The sequence below is a fragment of the Auxenochlorella protothecoides genome (genome assembly GCF_000733215.1).
Source record: "Auxenochlorella protothecoides strain 0710 unplaced genomic scaffold scaffold5, whole genome shotgun sequence".
NCBI lineage: Eukaryota > Viridiplantae > Chlorophyta > Trebouxiophyceae > Chlorellales > Chlorellaceae > Auxenochlorella > Auxenochlorella protothecoides.
In genome coordinates, this window is record NW_011934118.1 from 77,321 (window position 1) to 98,687 (window position 21,367).

The 21,367-nt window shown below is 61.2% G+C and overlaps 5 protein-coding genes across 5 annotated transcripts in view; 2 read left to right on the plus strand and 3 right to left on the minus strand.

Moving 5' to 3' along the window:
• Positions 1–456, plus strand: part of F751_4224 (hypothetical protein) — a gene marked incomplete at both ends in the record, with an annotated part of 3,192 nt that extends 2,736 nt beyond the window's left edge. The window contains one exon of the mRNA XM_011397134.1: positions 334–456. Within this exon, the coding sequence (XP_011395436.1) occupies positions 334–456 (123 nt within the window). The remainder of the gene's footprint in view (positions 1–333) is intronic.
• Positions 457–738: 282 nt separating this feature from the next.
• F751_4225 (Condensin complex subunit 1) lies at positions 739–8,574 on the plus strand (the record flags this gene model as incomplete). The annotated part of the gene is made up of 22 exons (XM_011397135.1): positions 739–868; positions 1,014–1,504; positions 1,690–1,902; positions 2,100–2,233; positions 2,390–2,529; positions 2,762–2,932; positions 3,219–3,361; positions 3,556–3,912; positions 4,054–4,276; positions 4,560–4,701; positions 4,845–4,974; positions 5,110–5,280; positions 5,559–5,787; positions 6,000–6,138; positions 6,410–6,536; positions 6,700–6,756; positions 6,967–7,173; positions 7,363–7,512; positions 7,608–7,751; positions 7,975–8,109; positions 8,215–8,414; positions 8,508–8,574. 22 exons carry the CDS (start codon positions 739–741, stop codon positions 8,572–8,574), a joined length of 3,900 nt encoding a protein of 1,299 aa, XP_011395437.1.
• Positions 8,575–8,808: 234 nt separating this feature from the next.
• F751_4226 (Acyl-CoA-binding protein) lies at positions 8,809–9,858 on the minus strand (the record flags this gene model as incomplete). Its single annotated transcript, XM_011397136.1, has 5 exons — positions 8,809–8,898; positions 9,038–9,152; positions 9,277–9,395; positions 9,484–9,587; positions 9,729–9,858. The coding sequence occupies 5 exons, from the start codon at positions 9,856–9,858 to the stop codon at positions 8,809–8,811; spliced, it is 558 nt and encodes a 185-aa protein (XP_011395438.1).
• Positions 9,859–10,260: 402 nt separating this feature from the next.
• On the minus strand, positions 10,261–11,768 carry F751_4227 (Iron-sulfur protein NUBPL; the record flags this gene model as incomplete). The annotated part of the gene is made up of 5 exons (XM_011397137.1): positions 10,261–10,425; positions 10,665–10,864; positions 11,043–11,315; positions 11,435–11,557; positions 11,657–11,768. The coding sequence occupies 5 exons, from the start codon at positions 11,766–11,768 to the stop codon at positions 10,261–10,263; spliced, it is 873 nt and encodes a 290-aa protein (XP_011395439.1).
• Positions 11,769–12,145: 377 nt separating this feature from the next.
• On the minus strand, positions 12,146–16,775 carry F751_4228 (NAD(P)H dehydrogenase (quinone); the record flags this gene model as incomplete). Its single annotated transcript, XM_011397138.1, has 14 exons — positions 12,146–12,394; positions 12,562–12,676; positions 12,814–12,941; positions 13,040–13,121; positions 13,211–13,277; positions 13,772–13,853; positions 13,984–14,118; positions 14,274–14,388; positions 14,508–14,635; positions 15,761–15,835; positions 15,952–16,086; positions 16,233–16,347; positions 16,472–16,599; positions 16,683–16,775. 14 exons carry the CDS (start codon positions 16,773–16,775, stop codon positions 12,146–12,148), a joined length of 1,647 nt encoding a protein of 548 aa, XP_011395440.1.
• Positions 16,776–21,367: the final 4,592 nt, after the last annotated feature.

Genomic DNA, 21,367 nt, shown 5'->3' on the forward strand with positions numbered 1-21,367 from the left:
GCGGCGGGCGGCGCCGAGGGCGAGGGCGACGCGGCCGCCAGCGCCGCCGCCGCGGCGGCGGCGGCCGCCACCGACCCCTCGTTTGCGGCAGGGGCGGCGGCGCAGCAGCAGCTGATGCAGCTGATGATGCAGGTGTCGGGCATGGGCATGCACCCCTTCCTGCAGGGCATGGGGTCGCTGGGCGACGTCCCCCTGGCGCTGCCCGGCATGGAGGCCGCCGCGGCGCAGGCCGGGGCCGACGCCGCGCACGCCGTGGCCGCGGGCGAGCGCGGCGGCCCGGCCCCCGCGGGCGAGGCCGAGGCGGGGTCGGGACCTGCGCCGCCGCTGCAGCAGCTGATGCACATGCTGGACGGGGCGGGGGAGGCGGGGCTGGAAGCGCCCGCGGAGCAAGACCTCGGCCAGCTCAAGCGCGCGCGGCTGGAGCTGGGGGATGGGGCCTCGCCCGCGCAGACCTGACGCCGGGCCCTCGGTCCATCTGTGGGGCCAGGTGCCCCCGCGCCATGGCATGCACCCCTCACCCAGACGCTGCCCCTGGGGATGCCACTCCCGACCCCTTCATGTTGCCGCATTTTCCATTGCAGCCTGACCGTGCCTGACCATGACCCCGATGTACCTGCACCGCAGTACAGCCCCAGTCACACGAGGGGGCGACACCCGCGTTCAAATCAGGGCGCGACAGCCATTCCCGGCAGGTGGTACATGTCGCGGCCCGCACCGGCATGGTCCCATCATTTCGTCATGGAGTTTATCATTCCGACCGAAGCCAAGGAGCTGTGGGGGGAGGGGGCAGGCACTACCGGCCTGTCCGTCTCCCGGGTGGTCGACCTGTCGGGAGCCAGCCAGGGCGAGCTCGAGGAAGTGGCAGAACGTGCGTATGACTGGGCGATGCGGTTATCAACTGGATAAGAAATGCACTCTTGCCACTTCCTGCGTCGGCTCCTCGCCCGGCGATGATGTGGGTGCCACGGGGACGGCCAAAAGTACCCACCCATCCTCGCCCCCCTCCCTCCCAGGCATCACATTCCAGCTCTACGACCGCGACCCCCTAGGGGTGGTGGACCAGGCCTTCTTCGATGACCTGGTGGGCCTCGTGCGGGCCTTCCCCCTGCTGTCCGAGTCCCGGAGGGGCCTGCTGGTGGACGGCCTGGCCTCTAGCCTGACCTGCCTCACCAGCTGGACTGACCGGGCGCTGGCGTCGCGGGAGCAGGACGCAGCGGGCACGGCACAGCACCGTTCCGCCCTCCGCGCCCACGTCTTCTTCCTCTCCTGGCTGGTGCGGCAGTGGCTCAGCCTCAGGGAGGGTGACGCCGCGTCGCAGCCCGCTGCCTTGCAGGCGGCCAAGCCCGGCCCCAGGAAGCGGACAGTGGAGGGGGCTGCGGCCGGGTCGGAGGCCATCCTCCCCACGGCCGTCAAGGCGGCGGCTGCCTCCCTGAACACCGACCTCTGGGCCCTGTTCAGGCCGGCGGGACCCGATGAGCAGCTGCTCCTGTGCTACAGCCTGCTGGTGAGGCTGGTGACGTGTTCCTGATGCAAGCCTCTGGGCCTGGCTTGCTGGCGGTTTGAGCCTGACACCCATGATCTTGACGCAGGATCCACTTTTGCAACTGCATACAGAGACCCCTGGCCCCTTGCACAGCCCTGTGTGCAGCGCCCAGGCACATGCATTCCATCTGCCTGCCCCACTCACAGGCCACCTCGCTCCTGGACCGCCCCGCCGCATGCCGGGATGGTGTGGCGGTGGGCAACGCCGGGCACGTGCTGTCGGCCCTGGCCCTCAAGTACGGCCGGGAGGAAAGCGTGGCCGCGGGCCTGGTGGAGCTCATCAGCACGCGCGAGCACAGCCCGGGCCCAGTGGCAGATCTCCTCCGCGACTCGGTCGCCAAGTGGGGCAGCGCCAGCCTGGTGAGGGTTGGACAGGGGGAGGCGGGGGAACCTGGATGGAGGGTGCTTGGGTTTGCTCAGCAGGCAGGACCTGACTTATGGTCCCTGGATGCCAGGCTTACTGGCAGTGGGCTTGGAACACCTAGAGATCGTACCCCCTGATGTGATTCATGGCCAGTCACAGCATCCCATCTCACCCCACCCCTACCTCCACTCAGGCCTCGGCGGTGGTGGGGGGCCTGGCCGCGGTCGACCCCGCAGAGTACGCTCGCCAGCAGTCTGCCACCGGCGAGAAGGCGGGCGTGCGCTCGGTGGCGGTGTTCTTCGAGGAGCTGGCCGCCAGGCTGCCCAAGTAGGGTTAGGGTCTGGGAGTGGAGGGATTGTGAGGGCCATGAGAAGAAGGCCTGCACTTGGTGCAAAACACGTGACGCCTTCCCTGCCCTCACCTGGATGCAGCGCATGAAGCCTTTCTCCTGATCTCCTCCCCCACCCCTTCCTCCTTTGGCAGGCTGCTGGCGAGACACGTGAGCCTGCTGCTGTCACACCTAGGCGGCGCGGCCCACACCCTGAGGTCCAGCATCGTGACTGCTTCGGGCCTGCTCCTGCAGCGCGCCTTTGAGCGCGAGGACGAGGAGGAAAGCGCGACGGGTGCGTGCCGCTCTGGGGGGTGGGAGGAAGGTTCTGGTGGGTGGAATGTCGGGGCCTGCAGTGCTGGCCCTGGCCGGGCGGCAGGCCGGGGATGGCATGCCACATCCGGCGCGCTGTCCTCTCTGCATGCAGCTGCTCCCCGGGCAAGCTACTTTGTATCCTGGAGATAGGGCTAATCCTGTGCAAATTTACACCTCTGAACTCACCTCAACACCCCCCACCCTGTTGCCAGCCACTGCCGCCCGCCTGCGTGGAAAGCAGCACCTGCTGGATGTGCTGACTCAGCGCGTTCGCGACACCAGCTCCTACACCCGCCGCGCCTGCCTGGCCGCCTGGCAGGGCCTGGCGGAGACCCGGACGCTGCCGCTGGGCCACTGGGCGGCCGTCACGGACATCGCCGTCGGTGCGCACTGGGTTTTGGAAGTGGGGGGGGTGGAGAGGACACCAGTGCTTGTCTGGGCACCAGAACATCATTCCCTTGTGGGTGTAAGTGGCAGATAAGTGTGACCGAGGCCCGCCAGTGCAGCCTGGGATGATGACGCGTAGGGCTCCGTCGCCCTGCACTGGTCTGAAGCGGAGCGTCCCTCCTTGGGAAACATTTTCCCCAAAGGGAGCCGAGCCGTGGACTTGGCATTGCCAGGTTTGTAAGCCTGACAGCCGACCTTTCCTTCTCACTTTCCACCACCCAGGGCGACTGGAGGACAAGAGCTCGCTGGTGAGGCGGGAGGCCCTGCGCCTCCTGCAGTGCCTCTTGCTGCACAACCCCTTTGGCCCCGCCTTGCCGGTAGGGGCTTTCGCGGCCTCCCTGGCTTCCCACCGTGCCGCTCTGGAGGTGTGTGATTGGTCATTTGGAGTGTGTTCGTGGTGGGGTGGAAACTGGGGACCCGGACGGCGTGCTACTATGATTAGGATGTCGACGGTGCCTTTTTGACAAATGCTGGGATGCATCCAGGTGTGCAGGGGCGCCACAAGTTGTCATTCCTTGGCCAATTGCATCAGCAACCATTGTGCCTGTCCATGCAATAGGTGTTGGCCCCTGACCATGCCGAGGACGAGTTCCAGGGCCTGAAGCTGGAGGGCGGGCGGGACGGCGCCACGGAGCCGGGTCAGGAAGGCGAGCAGGGGGGTGCGGAGGCCCCTCGAATCAAGCCCGAGCCCGGCACGGGGGAGGTGCCACTGCCTTCACAACCCGCACCTTCTTCGCAGCGCCGTGCGTCAGCCTCCGAGGTCGCGCCGGCGGCGTGGGAGGGCAGCCTGGAGGAGCTGAAGGCCCTGGTGGCCTCGCTGGAGCTGGCCACGAGATTCGCAAGGACCCTGGCGCATACCATGCCCCTGCTGGCCCAGCTCCTGGCTTCCGCCTCCGTCTCTGATGTCCAGGCAAGAGTGGGGCTTTTGGAGGGGGGTTCTCCTTGGGGTGCATCTTCAACTGGCCATGAGCGCTGGGGAACAGGTAGACCCTGTCGTTAGGTATGAGGAGCAGCCTCAGCTGGTGCCATCTCTTTCCCTCTCCTCGCACTAGCACAGGAGACGGTGGCCTTCCTGCTGACCTGCAAGCAGTTTGGGGTGGACGGCGTTGAAGCCACCACCCGGCGCGCGCTGCCGCTGGTCTTCTCCAGGGACCCTGCCATCCGCACGCGGCTGGTGGAAGCCGCCGACCAGCTTTTTGTGACGGGGTGGGCGGGGAACCTGTTCACCCCTGCGGCGGCTGCCAGGAACCTGATGGACCTGGCCAGCGACGCCACCCTGGGTGAGACGGTGGCGGCGGAGCTGTTGAATGAGGGGGAGCAGGGTGTGGGGAGTGGCGCTTACTCTGAGGTCAAAAGTGCATTGGGAAGAAAGAGGTGCGACAAGGATGGCAGGCGGCTAGGGTGATCGGTGATATGCTGTCCAGCATGCGGCTACTCCCCGCGGTCATGCCGTCGAGGGCTTGGGGCAGAGAATATCTATCCGCCTAGCAACGATGCAGCCGCCGAGTCGCCCAACATCACCCTTCCTACTCAGATCCCCCCCCCCCCGCCGCTCCGTGCCAGGCGAGCTGAGCTCCCTGGCGGCGCTGGTCAAGGAGTTTGTGGACCGCGACTTCCTCTCCCCTGCCGTCGTGCTGGAGCTGTGGGCCACCCTGGACCGCGCCTCGGGCCCCTCCAAGAACCCAGCGGCCCAGGGGCATGAGACGTGCGCTGTTTCTTTTTAATTTTGCTGGGGGAGGGGGGGAGGAACCCTGCATCAGATGGAGCGTGTGTGGATGACGAGCAGGGACCCCTCGCATGCCCCCCAATTCCTGCGCCCCCCCACATACTTCTACTATCAACGTGCAGGGCTGTGCGCCACCTGCGGTCCGCGCTGACCCTGCTTTCCTACGTCGTGGCAGCGGCCCCCGAGGGCGTCACAAGCGGCCAGCTGGACCTGCTCCTCGGCGCGGGCCTGGGCTCGGCCGACGCGCTGGCGGTGCGTGCGGCCTGCGCCTGCCTCCGCGCGCTGGGCCCGGGCCTGGCGAGTGGGCCTCTGGCGCCGCGCCGCGCCGCGGCCCTGGCTGCCCTCACGCGTGCTCTGCTCTCCGACGGCGCGGTCCCACGGCAGCAGTGGTACTGCGCGGCAGGGCCGGCCGTGGACGCGCTGTTCGCGCTGCACCCGGAGCCGGGCCGGGTGGTGGCCGCCGCGCTGCGCGCACTGAGCTCGCGTGCCGCCGCCGGCGACGGCCGCGACCTGGGGCCCTTCTTCTTCCTCCTGGGCCACGCGGCCCTGGCACAGCTGGTGAGATGACGTGGGTGGAAAGGGGAAAAGGGAGGGGGGGAGAGATGGGCTGGGGGTTGAAGGGGCACATGGGGGTGACGAGCGGGTGCCTTGCATGGAGCAGCATGGCCGGAGAAGCGAGGGGAAGATCCATTTTGGCTGCCGCACCAGAGTGACCGCCCGCTGAGTTCCTGGGCGTCTGCATCCCCGGCTGCCCTGGCAGCGGCATAGTGAGCAGATACTCCGCGTGGCAGGCAAGCCCAGTATGTTTCCCACCCACTCCATCATCCCTGTGCCAGGTGTACGTGGACGGCCAGGCAAAGCGTGCACGTCGCGTGCTGGCTGGCGTGGGCCGTCCGGCCGGCCAGGCAAAGGGTCAGGAGGCAGATGCAGAGGACATCAACGCGGAGCTGGGCGTGGGCTCCGTAGCTGCCGACGCTGAGCTGGAGGGGCAGCGCGAGCGGGCCGAGGCTGAGATCCTGGGGCCGGCGAGCCCCTTAGCCCCCCACGCCCGCCTCGTCTCGGCGGGTGAGAGTGGATTGGAGTGTTTGCAAGGAGAGGGGGAGGGGATATGAAGGGCGAATCTGGCCGCTGGACCTGGCCCTCAGGGCTGCCGACGGCAGATGCACCAGCCGATGAGCCCGCCCAGCTGGTCGGTCCCACCAGCAGCGGCACATCATCGCACCACCATCACCGACGTCGACTCTCGCTCACCTCCTAGCTCACCCAAATCTCCGCAGTGTGTCACAGCCGGGCCCTGCTGACGGGGGACCCGGGGCTCAGGGCCTCGGCCCTGCTCTGCCTCGTCAAGCTGATGGCGGTGGACGGCGCCTTCTGCTCCGCCCACCTCCAGCTGCTCTTCACACTGCTCCAGAACCGGTGGGCAAGCTGGTGCTGGGGTGATGGTGGTGTGTTCCCTTGGGGGAAGGAGGGCCAGAGGAAGGGTGGGCTGTTGGAGTATGAGCGGGGGGCATCAGGGGAATCCGAGGAGGGAGACTGTATGTCTTCGAGATGCTGGCCAGAGACCTGGCGTGAGGGGTGCTTGGTGGTCCTTCCCAATCGCGCCCTCAGTATCTCACTGGGCACGCACCATGCCCAGCCTCCCGCCCACCACCACCATCGCCAATTTTCCGGACTCTACTCCACGCAGGGGCGTGGAGCCGGGGCTGAGGTCCACGCTTGCCGTGGCACTGGGCGACCTGGCCCTGCGATTCCCAAACATGCTGGAGGGCTGGACGGAGCGCATGTACCGCCCGCTGCAAGACGCCGACACCATGGTGGGGTCGATTGCGGTGGGGGACTTTGTGCAGGGATGACTGTCGGTGATGCCAAGCTTGGGAGGTGGGGTGCATGCTGCGGGATGTTCATGTGAACCAGGCTGCACAGCCGAGTGCACCTCTCCCTCGCCCAGCTCCGCGCCTCACCCCCGGCCCCCAACAGGTTCGCAAGAATGCGCTCATGGTGCTGTCCCACCTCATCCTGAACGACATGATGAAGGTGTGGAACGGAGTGTGAGGGGCCCGAGTGTTTGTGGGGCACTCAGCGGCGGTCCTCAGGGGACTAGGCGAGATTGCCTGGCGAGGCCTGGCAGGGAGTGCCAAGTAGCACTAGCCATTCACAGCCCAAACCAGGTGCCCCTGGCTCTTCCCCGTTGTCACGCCTCTCCCCAGGCCCCTCTCATTTCGCCTGTCCCCTGCCTCTCCGCAGGTCAAGGGGCACATTGCCCAGCTGGCGGTCTGCCTGGTGGACCCCGAACCCCGCATCCGCGCGCTCGCCGAGCTCTTCTTTCACGAGCTGGCCAAGAAGGAGGTCAAGGGCACCTCGCCCATCTACAACCTGCTCCCCGACATCCTTTCTAATCTGTCGGCCGACAGTCGGCTGGGCAAGGCCGACTTCCAGAGCATCATGCAAGCAGTGAGCAGTGGTGGGAGGAGGGGTCGTCGGAGGGTTCTGTGCGGCAAATCGGCTGACGCCCTCGAAAAGGGAAGGGGGGGCGCAAAGCGCTGCAGCCAGAGTGCTGTTCTGCAGGGCGCCCGCCTGCCTGCCTCCCTGCGACGCCCCCCTGTACTGTTCCCACTGGTGGTGCTCCACGCGCGCGTGCAGCTGCTGGGGTACATCAAGAAAGACAAGCAAGGCGACGCACTGGTGGAGAAGCTGTGCCAGCGCTTTGCGGCAAGCGAGAGCCTGACGCAGTGGCACAACGTCGCCTTCTGCCTCACCCAGGCGAGTGTCGGGGTTGCGGTGGAGGGGTTGGTGAGTCTTGAGGTTCCACATGCCGTGGTGCTGCTCCGCATGTCCCCGCCCTCCACACAACCCCCCACCCCCCCCTTCCCTCGCACCTTCGACAGCTGCCCATCAGCGACAAGGGGCTGCGCCGGCTGAGCGAGTCATTCAAGATGTACCGGCGCACGCTGGGGGATGCCGAGGTGGCGGCCGCCTTTGCCAGCATTCTCGCCAAGGCGAAGCGATCCGCCGCCAAGGGCGACGTGAAGGTGATGCTGCTCGGGAGGGAGGCCCATCGGGGCTTGCGGGAGTCAGCTTTGGGCGTGCCAAGTGTCAGGCACAAGGGATCTGCTCGGATCTGGACATTGGCGCAATGTCCTGCCCATCATCGACACCTGCTCAGATGCGAGGCAGCCATGGCACCCGATGCCTCCTCCACTCTCCTCTCCCCTGATTCCAAACGCTTTCTTCCATGCACCTACTCAATCCCAGGCGCTGGTGGAGGAGCTGGAAGCGAGGATGGCCCAGGCCGCCGAGGAAAGGGCGGAGCAAGGCGAAGACCCGGCAGCTGGAGATGCGGTGAAGTCCGAGCCCTGCGAGGCCGCCGTGTCGTCGCTGGCGGGACAGGTGTGTCGGATTGATGGCGCTGTGCTCAGCCCTGTGCATTGCCGTACCGGAGCGTCGCCTCTCCCTGGGGCACCCTTTCACTTTGCCCTCTGCTCCTGCCGACAGATGGACGGCTTGAAGGTGGAGACTGGACAAGGCGATCCCACTTTAGACGAGGACAGATCCTCGCCAACCCCAGGCGCCCCCACCATCAAGCCCGATCCTGAAGCAGCACAGGAGGGGGTTGGTGTCCAGGATCTGGTGGCCAAATTCGGCGGCGGACTGACCCTGAGACCCTCCCGCAGCAGGCAAGGCAATGCAGAGGGGTGAGGGTCTGGATGCACATGGTGGCATGTCGGGCAGGGGGCCGGGAATGCAATAATAGGCTCTCACCTGTTTCCCACTTTCCTCCCCGACAGGATCAAGGCGCAACCATTCGCCAATGTGGAGGAGGATGGCAGCAGTTCCATCCCTGCTCTGCACTGACCCAGGCAGTCCCGGACCCTTGGTGCGACACATGGGTGGTCCTCAATTGCAATGCGCAAGCGGTGGATCCTTACGATCCTGTGATGGCACTTGCCTGTCTCCCCTCATCCCATGCATGTTCAGTGTGAGCTTACAGGAGGGTGGTAGCCGCGAGCACCTGGGGAAAAGGCAGAACATGCATTTTCCCTGCAACATTCAAGTGGACAGACAGATATGGGGTGAGGCCGGGTGGACTCAGGCACGGGTGTCGGAGTACAACGACTTGACCGGGAATTCGTAGTACAGTCGGACGAACTCCAGCTTGGCCTTGGCCTCGGGGGTGCCCTGCAAGATGGCACGGGCATTCTTTGATCGTGATGTGCGAAATGGGAGGGAATCTCTGCAGGTTGGAGGAAAAGACACAAGACCGCATTCCACTTGGCATGCAGACGCCCGTGCAACCACCCACCCTTCCCCCACACACCTTGAGCGCCGCCCAAGCATCCCAGCGTGCACGGCCCTCGAAGTCGAGCCCGCCCTTCTCTGCCCACATGGGGCGCTCAGTGGCGTTGTCCCCCTGCAACGCTTGCATGTGGTACCTGCAGTACCGCGAATATACACTGGGGATCAGGGGTGCCAGGATGCAAGGCGCTCTGAGCTCATGTCCCTTCCCCTGTGTCATGAAAGCAGTCCCTGTGCTTGGAGGCGTGACACTGCGCGCACCCGTACAGAGTGTAAAACTCATCAGGCTTGACCGTTGCACCGCCGGGCTTGGAGATGATGCGCCAGTTCAGCTTCTCATACTTCTCCACCAGGCTCCCGAACTCGGAGGCGTCGTAGCTCTGTGCGAGATTGGCAGGAGGGGATGTTGTCGGACCATGACATCATCCCAGGGATCCGTCGGAAACAGTTCCGGCCACCTTCACGCACCTCCTTGGCATGGGGTGACTTCTCAGCAGGCTTGGCAGTCGCACTGGCAGCCCCTCCCTTGGCCGCCTGCTCGGTCTTGAGCTTCCTCAGCTTGGCCTTGCCAGCTGCGAGCAGGGAGGACTGAAGCGTGCGCGAGCCGGGCCGAATACAGGTGTGCAGGCAGGTGGGGTCAACTACGTGCCCTGTGCGCGGCCGGTGCAGTCTTGCGAGGGCCCTCACGATCCGAGCAAGAAACCCCAGCGCACCCCTGTACTTTTGGCGATCATCTCCTGGCGTAGCGTCGATGAACGAAGCATCCTGGAGTGCCTTCTCCAGCGTGTCCACATCATTCGCAGCGGCGATGGCCGCGAGGGCAGTTCCAGCGTCGATGGTCATTATCGTCGAGCTTCGTCTGCCTTGTGCTTGCTGACGAGCTTACAATGTGTGCAACGGTAAACTGAGCAGAACTTGAATGCGCTGGAAGCGACATACGGACTTGCGCGACCCAACGCCTTCGTCCGGCTGCATGGTTGGGCACGAAGCTGCGGTGCATGCGATGGTCAACGGTCTCGAAATCGGCCGGTCGACGTGCATGACCCTCCAGCCAGCTCGCCAGGCCTCGTGCTGCATCACCCTGAGCAAAACAGGCCGATCAAAGCAAGTCCAAGACCGAGCCGCGCGTGAGCTCGCGAAGTGGGACCTTCCGTGCCAGCAGCTCCGGTTTAGCTGGCAGCTGTTTTCTCACGGCAACCCAGGCCGGGCAGCCGCAGGTAGCCACTTGCGGCTCCGAGGCCTCCGTCAGCTGTCCTTCGGACGCACAGGGGACCCGCTCCGCTCCTCTATTTGCCTGAGGATTGCCTCTGCCACCGAAACGTACGCCCTGGCGGAGGCTGAGCTGGGCGCAGAGCTCACCACTGGGTCACCCCCATCGGCCCCTTCCCGGATGTCTATGTTCAGAGGCACCTGGAGAGGAGAGGGTTTTCGTAGGTGCCGAAGGGGAGGCGTGGCAAATGGCAGGAGACGATGTGTCATGGGACGCAAGAGGTGGGCCACTCGTAACGGCGACACAGGATCGACACAGTAGTGTACCTCTCACAACCCTCGTCACCCTGTGGTGTCTCCCCTCTAACTGCGACGGAAGGGCCTACTCTCTGGTGCTGTCATGAATCCCCTTTCTCTCAGGCCGACCGCAGCCCACTCACCTGCCCCAAGAGTGGCATGTGCAGGTCGGCCGCCGCCTTCTGCACGCCGCCCTGGCCAAAGATGTGCGACTCGCCGCCGCAGTGCCCGCACACAAAGTAGGACATGTTTTCCACGATGCCCAGCACTGGCACGCCCACCTGGCGGAACATGAGGGCCCCCCTCCTGGCGTCCAGGAGCGCGATGTCCTGCATGTGAAATGCTGGAGGGCATTGCGACAGGGCATGCGGTCTGTGAGTGATATCCCAGGCAGGCAGGAGGCCCGCAACATCACGTGAGCTCCAGAAACTCTGTGCGGCGCTCGCGGCTCGCGCTGTCCATCGCGTGTGCGGCCTACCTTCTCCTTCCCCCTTGCGTTCCCCAGACCCCGCCCGCCCCACCTCCCACTCCCCCCCTTCTTGCCTGGGGCGTGGACACGATGACGGCCCCCGACAGGTGCAGGCGCTGGGTGACGGTGAGCTGCGCGTCCCCCGTCCCCGGCGGCAGGTCCAGGAGTAGCACGTCCAGTGGCGCCCAGAGCACCTTGGACATGAGGGTCTCCAGGGCCCCCATGACCATCGGCCCGCGCCAGATGGCGGGCGCGTCCTGCGCCAGCAGGAAGGCCATGCTCATGCATCGCACGCCGTGCGCGCTGCGCGGCACCATGAGCCCGCCTGGCATTGTTGACGAGGGCGGGAGCTAGGATTGGGAAGGGACTTCCTCTGGATACAAAGCCGATCCAAGGACCCACCCTGGCCCCCTGTCAGGAATCCTCGGCCACAAGCACACCCACCTGCGCCGATCTCAGGCTTCCCGCTCAGGCCCAGCATGTGCCCCACGCTGGGACCGAAGACGTCAGCATCCAGCAGGCCAACCCTCAGACCCAGGGACTGAGACATGGCCACCGCGAGGTTCACTGCAGGGAGGCGGGGGAAGGGAGGGGTGTGCCCCCTGGCCGGGTGCTGGTTGATGCCTGGGAATGACCACTGGCAGGACACCCCCCAGAACCTCCTACCTGCGGTGGTGGACTTGCCCACACCGCCCTTCCCGGAGGCAACGGCCACGATGTGCTTGATACCGGGGAGCACGAACTTGGGAGGGGGCGGGGGTGGACCTCTGCGTGGCATGGCGGAGAATGCCCGCCACAGGCCTCGTCGCCCCGACATCCCCTGGGAGCCCGGTGTCACCGAGTCGCGAGGGGGAATGCGCCTGTCGCATCTACTTGTCGGTGCATCACATTATTTATACACACCAGTGCCATCGATGATCACTGTGTAGCACTGGGATCACCCACACGACAGAGGAACTGGGGTTTGCCAGGGCGCGCGGGCGCCGACACCCTCCTTTCGAAGCCCATGTCGACAGCACTGGGATCACTTTTGTGAACATCTACACGAAGAAAAGAAGAGGTTCAAAGACCCAAATTGCCTGGCTTGAAGGTCTTCAAACAAGAGTTCCCTGGCAGCATGGCCCTCGTCGCTCCTCCATACCGGTTCGATGCCCGTCAGGCCGCCAGCTTCTTGATTACGCCAGCAACGTACTTGCCCTGGTGCTCGGCATGGTCCAGCTCCTGATCGATGGGCTGGCGGCTCCCGTCAGACCCGGCAAAGGTGGAGGCGCCGTAGGCGGTGCCACCGTGGACATGGCCCAGGTCGGTTTGGGGGGGGAAGGTGTACCCCACAGGGATGAAGACGATGCCGTGGTGCACCAGGTTGGGCAGGCTGGTCAGCACAGTGGACTCAAGCCCGCCTCCCTGTCATGGGTGCGGGGAGGGAGGGCCGGGAACAGATGTAGATGCGGGAGCAGCTGCACCGAGCATTGCAGCATCTTGAAGTTAATTCCTGCCACAATTGCTCCCTGGCCACAACATCATTAGGTAATCTCCAGGCATTGGGTCAACCTCATGTAACCCATGTGCACCTGGGTGCCCGAGGATGTGAAGATTGAGGCGCCCTTCCCAACCAGACTGCCTTTGACCCAGAGGCCTCCAGTGGCGTCGAAGAAGCTCTTCATCTGGGCGGGCATGGTGCCAAACCTGTGAGCGCAGAGGAGAGAAGAGGGGGAGGGGAGCATGGGGATCATTCATGCCATGATGGCAGCGAGCAGCCATGCCAGATCTGTTGTGTACCACGGCAACCAAACAGTACCCAGATCTCATGAAGTCCGTCAGACCTGGTGGGGAACCCAAAGATGTAGCCGTCAAAGTCGGGGAGTTGGGCCGGGTCAATGATGGGGACATCGGCATCCTTCGGCGGAGCATGGATCTTGGCCAAGATGTCGTCACTCAGAGTTTCCTTGACCTGCATCGGGCCGGCGGGTAAGATGCTCGCATGCTCGACATGGGATGTGGCAACGGGATGCCACCAGCTTCTCGCGTAGGCCAGGGAACAGTATCCACCTGAAAGATGTCGGCAGTGACGCCATCCACGGCGCGCGCCCCGACGAGCACTCGCTGGGCGAGCTTGGCGATGTGCCCATAGCTGCGTCATGGGCGGAGATCGGACAGTCAGCGAGGCTCTCACAGGGCATTTTATGCCATCAGGAAGTCATGACAAGGTCCATCACGCACGTGGAATAGTAGATGACAGCGATGCGGGCCATGATGCGGTGTTGTGTGCAGGTGCTGTCGTCGAACCCTGTGCACAATATGAAGGGCAGAGCCTCGCGCAACCTCTCGCAGACGTGCAGATTGGTTTAGTCAATGAGATACGTGTTATCATGTTTTGGAACGCATAGGGTTCTTCGCAGATGTAGACATCGGACACTATGACCCTTTACGTCATTCAAGCGTATACCTTACGAGAGATGGCTAGAAAACCTTGGTGGACATTGCACATCTGCTGTCCAGTGGAGATGGATCGAAGGGTGACTGGGCATGAGAGTTACATTGTCAGACAGGTGGGAAATATATATTGAAATTTGTCAGTGGGATTGTAGCTAGAACTTCTTGCTATGGCGATTCAGTTCTGTGGCAAGCCAGAAGAAAACACTACTTGGTCAGGCTGCCAGCTTCCTGATGACCCCCGCAACATATTTGCCCTGCAGACAGGTTGAGGCAGCACGGGGTTGACCAATGGCTTACACTGTTTTTCCTGTACGGTGCTCCCATGCCTGCCCACACAACAATCACTATCTACCTGGTGCACGGCATAGCCGAGCTCCAGCTCAGTCGGCTGCCGACTGCCATCAGCACCCGCCAGGGTTGACACCCCCTGGGTGGGGACATGTGGTTGGGACACGTTGCAGAGTGGAAGGAATGGGTTGGGTTTTAGGATAGCTTGCTGGATGGTAAACTCAACGAGCCAAGTGAGAGTATGATCGATCCATCCCCGTCCCACTCACATAGGCGGTCCCGCCCCGGACAGCATCATTGGAGAAGAGAGAGGCGCCATAGGAGTAGCCGGTGGGGATGTAAGCAATGCCGTGGTGTACCAGGACTGGCAAGCTGGTCAGCACCGTGGTCTCGATGCCGCCTCCCTAAGGTTTGGGGGGCGCAGGTGGGGAGGCGGCGTGGCGAACGAGGTTGTCGAGGGCGGCGGGCATGGCACCCAACAACAAGCACATGACCTTTCGAGATACAGGACTCTGCTGGGCAGAGCATGTCAGACTACCACCAAGGTTCCCTGGCCCACCTGGGTTCCGGATGAAGTGAAAATGGAAGCGCCCTTCCCAACCAGGGCCCCAGAGGCCCAGAGGCCCCCTGTGGCATCCAGGAACGCCTTGAATTGAGCGGGCATGGTGCCAAACCTGGGGCAAGGAGTGCATGGAGGATGTAGGTGTCAGGTGCAGTGCATGCACGCATGGTCTTCGCGACTGGCCTTCCTCCACTTGCACCCAGTATGCTGTGCATTCGAGCAACAGTTTACCTTGTGGGGAAGCCAAAGATGAATCCATCGTATTCGGGCAACTGAGAGGCTTCGATGATGGGGACAGAGGCATCCTTGGGTGGCGCATGTATCTTTTCAAGGACGGCTGCAGGTAGAGTTTCCGCAACCTGGAGCGACAGGAAAGGGAAGGCAAGGGTCCATGCTGTGCGATGTGTACCCGTTGGCAGCTGATCGAATTCAAACGCCCCATGCACATAAACCCCCCAAATCCCCCCGCATAATACCTGGAATAAGTCCGCCTTTACTCCTGGTACAGAGTTTGCTCCCTCCAGTACTTTCTTCGCTAGTGTCGCTATGTGGCCATATCTGAAGAATTGGTCGGGAAGGACAGCTGTTGGTAAAGTCCACAGACCCTAGTAAAGGGAGTCAGGTGAGGTTTCCCCAGACTTACGTCGAGTAGTAGATGACGGCTATGCGTGCTGCTGGAGCTTCTCCCTTGGTCGAATCGGCTCTGGTTACGGCCCCGTTTGCAGCGGGAGCGGCATCCTCTGCTGCCACCACTGGGCCGGCCTCCACAGGGCGGGCGGCTGGTGCGGCCGTCGCAGGTGCAGGCGCAACGGGTGCCGAAGGCTCAGGCGTACTGAAGCAATTACCCATGGTGATTCTGAACTCTGAGGGTGGGGATGTTGGCTCGCCTATAAATCAGAACTGAAGGATTACCTCGCCCCGTCTTTGGATCACGTCACGAACTTTGGTACCCCGAATCAGGTGTCATCACCGACTCGATGCGCCATGCACTGTTCCATCCATCAGTTTGTGTAGGAAGTGAAGCTGTAGAGTCATCGGTATTATTATTATCATTGCCCGTTCGCCCGGAATCGCGTTGACCGTATCTTCTATTCCAGCTCGCCTTGCGGCGACCAAGGACCGAGCACGAATCCCGAAACATCGATCGTCTCTCCAAACCGTCAATAATTATTACAAGATAACCTGTTAATGCTCTAATGCTTTCAAAGGATGTCCCATGGAGGTATGGTTCCCATTGCGAGATGATGGTGCGAGTGTAGTGGATCCTAGTCAAACATCCGGGCAACAACACATTGCTGCTGCAGAGGCTCTTTCCGGTTTCTCCTGCTGCCGGCCTAGGCCGCCAACTTCTTGATCACGCCAGCCACGTACTTGCCCTGGTAATGTGCGGGAAAATTGGATGCCTGAGGGCGGGTTTCTTCACCTCAGTGCGAGTGGACTCCAGTTGCACCTGTACCACGCGGGATTCTGTGGCAAGCCCTCACCTGGTGCTCAGCATACCCAAGCTCCAGCTCTGAGGGCTGACGACTGCCGTCGGCACCTGCCAGGGTGGACACACCCTGCGGAAGGAGAGGCATGACGGAGGGTCACCAAGGTGACCTGGCAGCAGGGAGGCACGCAGGGGTGAGCTTCACGCTGACCCTCGTGCCCTTCCATGAGCAATGCACTTGCTCACGTAAGCCGTGCCGCCGCGGACTGCGTCGTTGGAGAAGAGGGAGCCACCATAGGAGTAGCCAGTGGGAATGAAGACGATGCCATGGTGGACGAGGACCGGCAGGCTGGTAAGCACCGTGGTCTCGCTGCCGCCTCCCTGTGAAGTGAGGAGGGTGAAGGCCCATTGGTACCAGGTAGAGAGCCTGCAACCCGCTTCTCAACATGGACAGAAGCACCGAATGCAGCGGTGGATCACCACCCACCCTTGCCAAAAGTGTCCTTCCTACCATCCCTCGGACCCACCTGGGTGCCGGTGGAGGTGAAGATGGAGGCGCCTTTGCCAACCAGGGCCCCAGAGGCCCAGTGCCCCCCCGTGGCATCCAGGAACGCCTTGAACTGAGCAGGGGCGGTGCCAAACCTGTGTCGTCGTGTGGGTGGGGTGCCGTTTTCAAGCTGCAGCAGGAAGTCAGTGGCCAGGCAGGAGAGTGATCAAGCTAGGAGGCGAGAGCCAACCAACACCAGAGCCACCGCCCAACAAGGACCTGGTAGGGAACCCAAAGATGAAGCCGTCGAACTCGGGGAGCTTGGCCACATCAATGATGGGGACATCCGCATCCTTGGGTGGAGCATGGAGCTTGGCCAGAACCTCCTCGCTCAATGTCTCAGGCACCTGTGTGGAACAGCAGCTGCCTGAGGTGCAATCGAGGATGGAAGTTGATCCTCGTGCACTGAACCGAACCCTAGGCTTCATACCTGGTAAACCTCCGCGGTGACCCCCTCCACGGAATTTGCGCCAGCAAGAACCTTCTTGGCTAGCGTCGCGATGTGGCCATACCTGCCATACATCCGGGGTGGAGTGACGCTGATTGAAGTCACATCAATAAATGCATGTCGAAAATTCGGAGTGAACGGCACTACAAGCCTTACGTCGAGTAGTAAATGACAGCGATGCGAGCCATGTCAGTGTGCTCCTCGGGTTCAATACCAAGCTAGCCGAAGGGTGGTATTGTGTTTTACGAGCTTTGTACTTTGTTTGTGACAACGAGGGCGTGTTAGTCTGCTATATGTAGAATCGCGTCTGCCTATGAAAAAGTCATTGCGGATGAAGAAACTTTTGCTGGTGGCTTACCTAACCGGTAGGGGGCGGCCACTACCGTGACCCGTCCTCTTCTCGTTGCCCTTCAAAGCCGCATCTGTGAAGACACATGACTGGAGCTATATAGCATCATGCAAAATGAATCGCTTGCTGAGATGGAGTTTCAGGGTACAAACGCCTAGCTTCGGGCTGCCATCATGTGCCCCGATGTAGTCATGAGGAGCTTCGGTGGTTCAAAGGGGTGACATCAACGTTCATGCCCATGAGGTGGACATCACTTTGCCCTTGAAGAGCTGTCAATGTGACTGAATGATGCACAGTACGACATTTCCGTCACCACGCAACGTGATTATAGGTTTAAGCTCGTCTTTTTAATCTTGCAGGCTGCTACACACACCATATTGCTAAAGCAGGATCCATTGAATGTGGCGAAAGATAGGGCAGTGTGGTAGAGGAGCTCGCCGACTGAGTTCTGCAGACTCTGGAAGGAATCCTATGACTTATGTGGTCCGTCAATATTCTGTATCGCTTCATCCTGTCAATGGGAGTCAGAGTCAACAGACACTGCCTTTCTGCGCAAGTACTTTGTATCATGTAGCGGACTCCATGCAAATGATAAGGTTGAAGCAGGTACACAAGACGCCAGTGTACTGCACGCGCATTATGAAGCGATATGCGATCCCTCACAGCATCAAGCATCCAAAGCTGGTTGCCCGAGGGCGTCGTGTGGCTGTCAAGGGGCCCCTGGTACTCAAGAATAAGATGTGGGACTTTCCTCCAAGCCAGCATGCTTCGCGCCTAGAGTTCAAATTGAAGAGTCCAAGTTCAAAAAATTGCCGACCTCGGAATGACCAGGCATACGACATCAGCTGCTCGTGCACAGTGTACGATACGTACCTCGTCCTCTCCCTTGAACTTTCATGGCGCGCAGTGTAACACGCGACACCACAGGAGACGACCGCGATCAGCGCACTGTAATGAGGACTTCCGAGCATTACGACCCGAGCCGCAGTCGTAACTATGCAAAACGAAGGCGCCGACTGGCGGAGCTAAATTCACGGAGAATGGGGATCCTACCGAGTCTGGTGGCGACTCGGGGGATGTCGCGGCTGTCACAGACCTCGCGATGCCACCTCAGGCTGCTCTGGAGCTGCTCGCCACCAACCGGGAGATCCTCGCCTCCATGCAAAGCATGGCCACCACCCTGGAGCGACTCAGCAGATTCATGCACAACCGCTTGGACGACATCCCAAAGCTCGCAAAGATGGTCGCAAAGAATGAGCAAGCCATTCAAACGATGGCAGAAGAGTTGGTACGTTTCTTTGGCTGGTTCCTGCAAAGTGTTCCCCTGCGTCTGCAACTCACATCCAGTCCTCACCTCACAGGAAGAGGGACTGCAAAAACTGTCCGACCAGATTGCTGGGGTCAAGGTTGGTACTCTCATCCTAGCTGGGCTCCTGAGGGCGTGGGCGCAGCACATGACTGGGAGGCTACATGCTGGTGTTCTGGAGGCTGTGTGCTGGTCCCCGGGCTTCACTCTGGGGTGAGCTGGTGACACCCATGCCACGGGGGGAGGCCTGCCACCCATCTGTTCACCCGCTCGATCCTATTGCGTAGAGAGATGAGTCCTTGAGTTCTTGTGGCCTTACTGGATGAAGCTGGGACCATGTCTCACAGCAGAGGATGTCCATGAGGCTGCTTGCGCAACGCTCCTACCTCCCAACAGCACGGACATGCAGAAGGACAACCTGAAAGACCAGGTAAGGATGTCACAGCGCAGAGGTTGCACTCTCATCCTGGCAGTCGGCCTGCACCCACGTCCTGTGCAAATCACCAAAATCATTTGCAGGGATGTCAGGCAGTCTTTATGGGAGAGCGCAGAACGGTTCCTTGGGGAATACATAGAGAGACTGATGGAATGGGATGCTGTAAGGGAGGACGAGGAGGACTGCACCACAGTCGTAGTTAACAAGCGCAGGGTAACTATGCGCAATAGCAACATCAGCTATCTTCAGGATGGTGAGGCTACCCCTTCGCGCATGGGCTGAGACTGAAGCCAACACATGCCAATACCCTTGCGAGAACATTGCCAGAGCCGTGCATTCCTCTTCCCCATATTGGCAGCCTGCAGCGGCATCCACACTTCTCTAACTCTCCCTGCAATTGCAGTGCCCTATTGGAGGATCGGAGCCGATTCGGATGACGAGTATGGAGACGAACTTTACAGGAACATGCTGTGTAACAATGAGTACTTTCATCGAAACCTGGAGGGCCCAGGTTTTAAGGACTGTATCACCACCATCCCTGTGGCCTTTCTGGCCTGGATAGAACTACTGGTGAGTGGCAGCAAGAGGCAGAATGTCTTCTTCACCGAGCAGTATATCTGAGTCAAGCCCCTGATATTCTGCGCAGATTGAAGGGAGGATTGATGATCTAGCGAAAGGTGTGGAAGCCAAGTAGCGTACCTGGAGCCAGCAGGAACTCAATGATAGGATGGACGCAATCAAGGCCAGACCCAAGTGCTCCTATCTTGTGCCCTATGAGCTGCACCCTTCTTAAGTGGATACCACAAAGACGCGCACAACACCCCCCTTGGCTGCATAAAGAGGCAGGTCGTCGAACAAACTTGCTGAAGAATCTGCCACATATCTTCCTTGGGCTGCTGCTGGGGCTTGCTGGATCAGCAGGAGGCGAATCTAGACCTGCCATGAGGCAGCCCATGCCCAACTACCAGTGGATTCACTCCGCCCTATCATTATTATTATAAATTGAGTTTGCCTGCGTTTTTAATCGCTCTGTACCAAGGTACACGGGATTGTTTCTGCTGTTCGGAGCTGAGGAGGGCAGCGAGCCACATGAGATGTCCCGAGCATACAAGCATCAACAACCAGATTTAACTTCCCAACATATTTTGAGTCAGTCCACGTCCATTCGGGGCTTCCTTCATCCACCTTCTTTTGAACCCATCCATAAGGCGCATGCCCAGCATGAATCCAGACAGAACACCACATACTCGCACCAGTTCTTGTTGATAGAGCTGTTGAAAGGTTCCGCTTACCAACCAAATGTCTGTCCAACCAGTGTTATAACCTAGTCTCAAGGAGGCATCTTTACCCATTTTCCGATGAGAGCCGCGCTCCTGTTTGTATATGGTAGAGTATTGTCGCGGTGCAGCTCGCAAAGGTGTGCAGCACTCGATGCATGGCTGATAGATCTTCAGGGAAGAGAGACAACCTCTGCAGGCAGTGCTGTAAGAGATACAAGTGACCATTGACCGACTCGTTCCAGCTCAGAAGGCCTATGTTTGCGCTACATGCGCTCAATGCCCTGCAGATGGGCTGCGTGCGGTCTGCATCCTGCCTTACCATCACCACATTCAATCCCTTAGCTCAGTGCTTCATTATCCTCTTCGACCGCTTACAAGCCAAGCACTTGCTATCCTTCAGGAGAGCCCAGTCATCGGGCTGGCAGGCAGCAAACCAACTATGCATTGTCAGGAATCCTAGCATTCACTCCAGCTTGCCTACCAAGTAGAAGAAAGGAATTGATGGTGGGCATCCTTGAGAATCGACCCTGTACACCCGAGACCCCCTGAGTCGACCCACCGCACTACGCACCCGTGCCGGTGATCATACGGTAGTAACCGCGTGCCAGGAGGAAGGCACCGACGGCACCGACACTCAGAGGGATGACGACGCTGGTCAGCCTGTCAGCCTTGCCTGCACGCACACAGCGGGAACGTATGTGTTCAGTATGACTACCAGCACGACTATGAGGCGTCTGAAAGACTTGAAGTCTAACTCACCCCTGAGGTGGATGTAGGGAGACCCGCCAGCCCTCTGGTAGTACTTCTGGAGCTCGGCGATCCTCGCGGGGTCCACCATCTTGTCTGGAAGTGGCACTTGAGGCTGAGCGAGGGGTAATGGAACACGAGAGACTCGGCAGAGGGCAGACGGACACGGGTTTTCTCAGGTACATCGACATTAGGGGCACGTCGGAGAGCAGCTGTCGCAGCACGCTCAGCACACCCCGGCCCGGTCCATGCATCGTAGATGGATGTTCGTCATGCACGGCAAGAGTGGTCGATGCGACATTGACTACTCAAAATGCAGCATTGAGTCTTCCATCGTGATGTCGGGGGGTGGGACAGGACCCTGCCCCTCCTCACATGCTTATGTGGGCGACATCACTGCCCTGTGTGCGGTGCATGCCACCCCCTACCTCCTGGTGGCCTCGGGCTCCACCGTACGAGTCTTGCACATGTACAATGGTGCTGACATCAGCAGCTGCATCGCCGTGCCAGACGCCATTCGAGTGCAGGGCCTGCGCGTGTGTCCCTTCG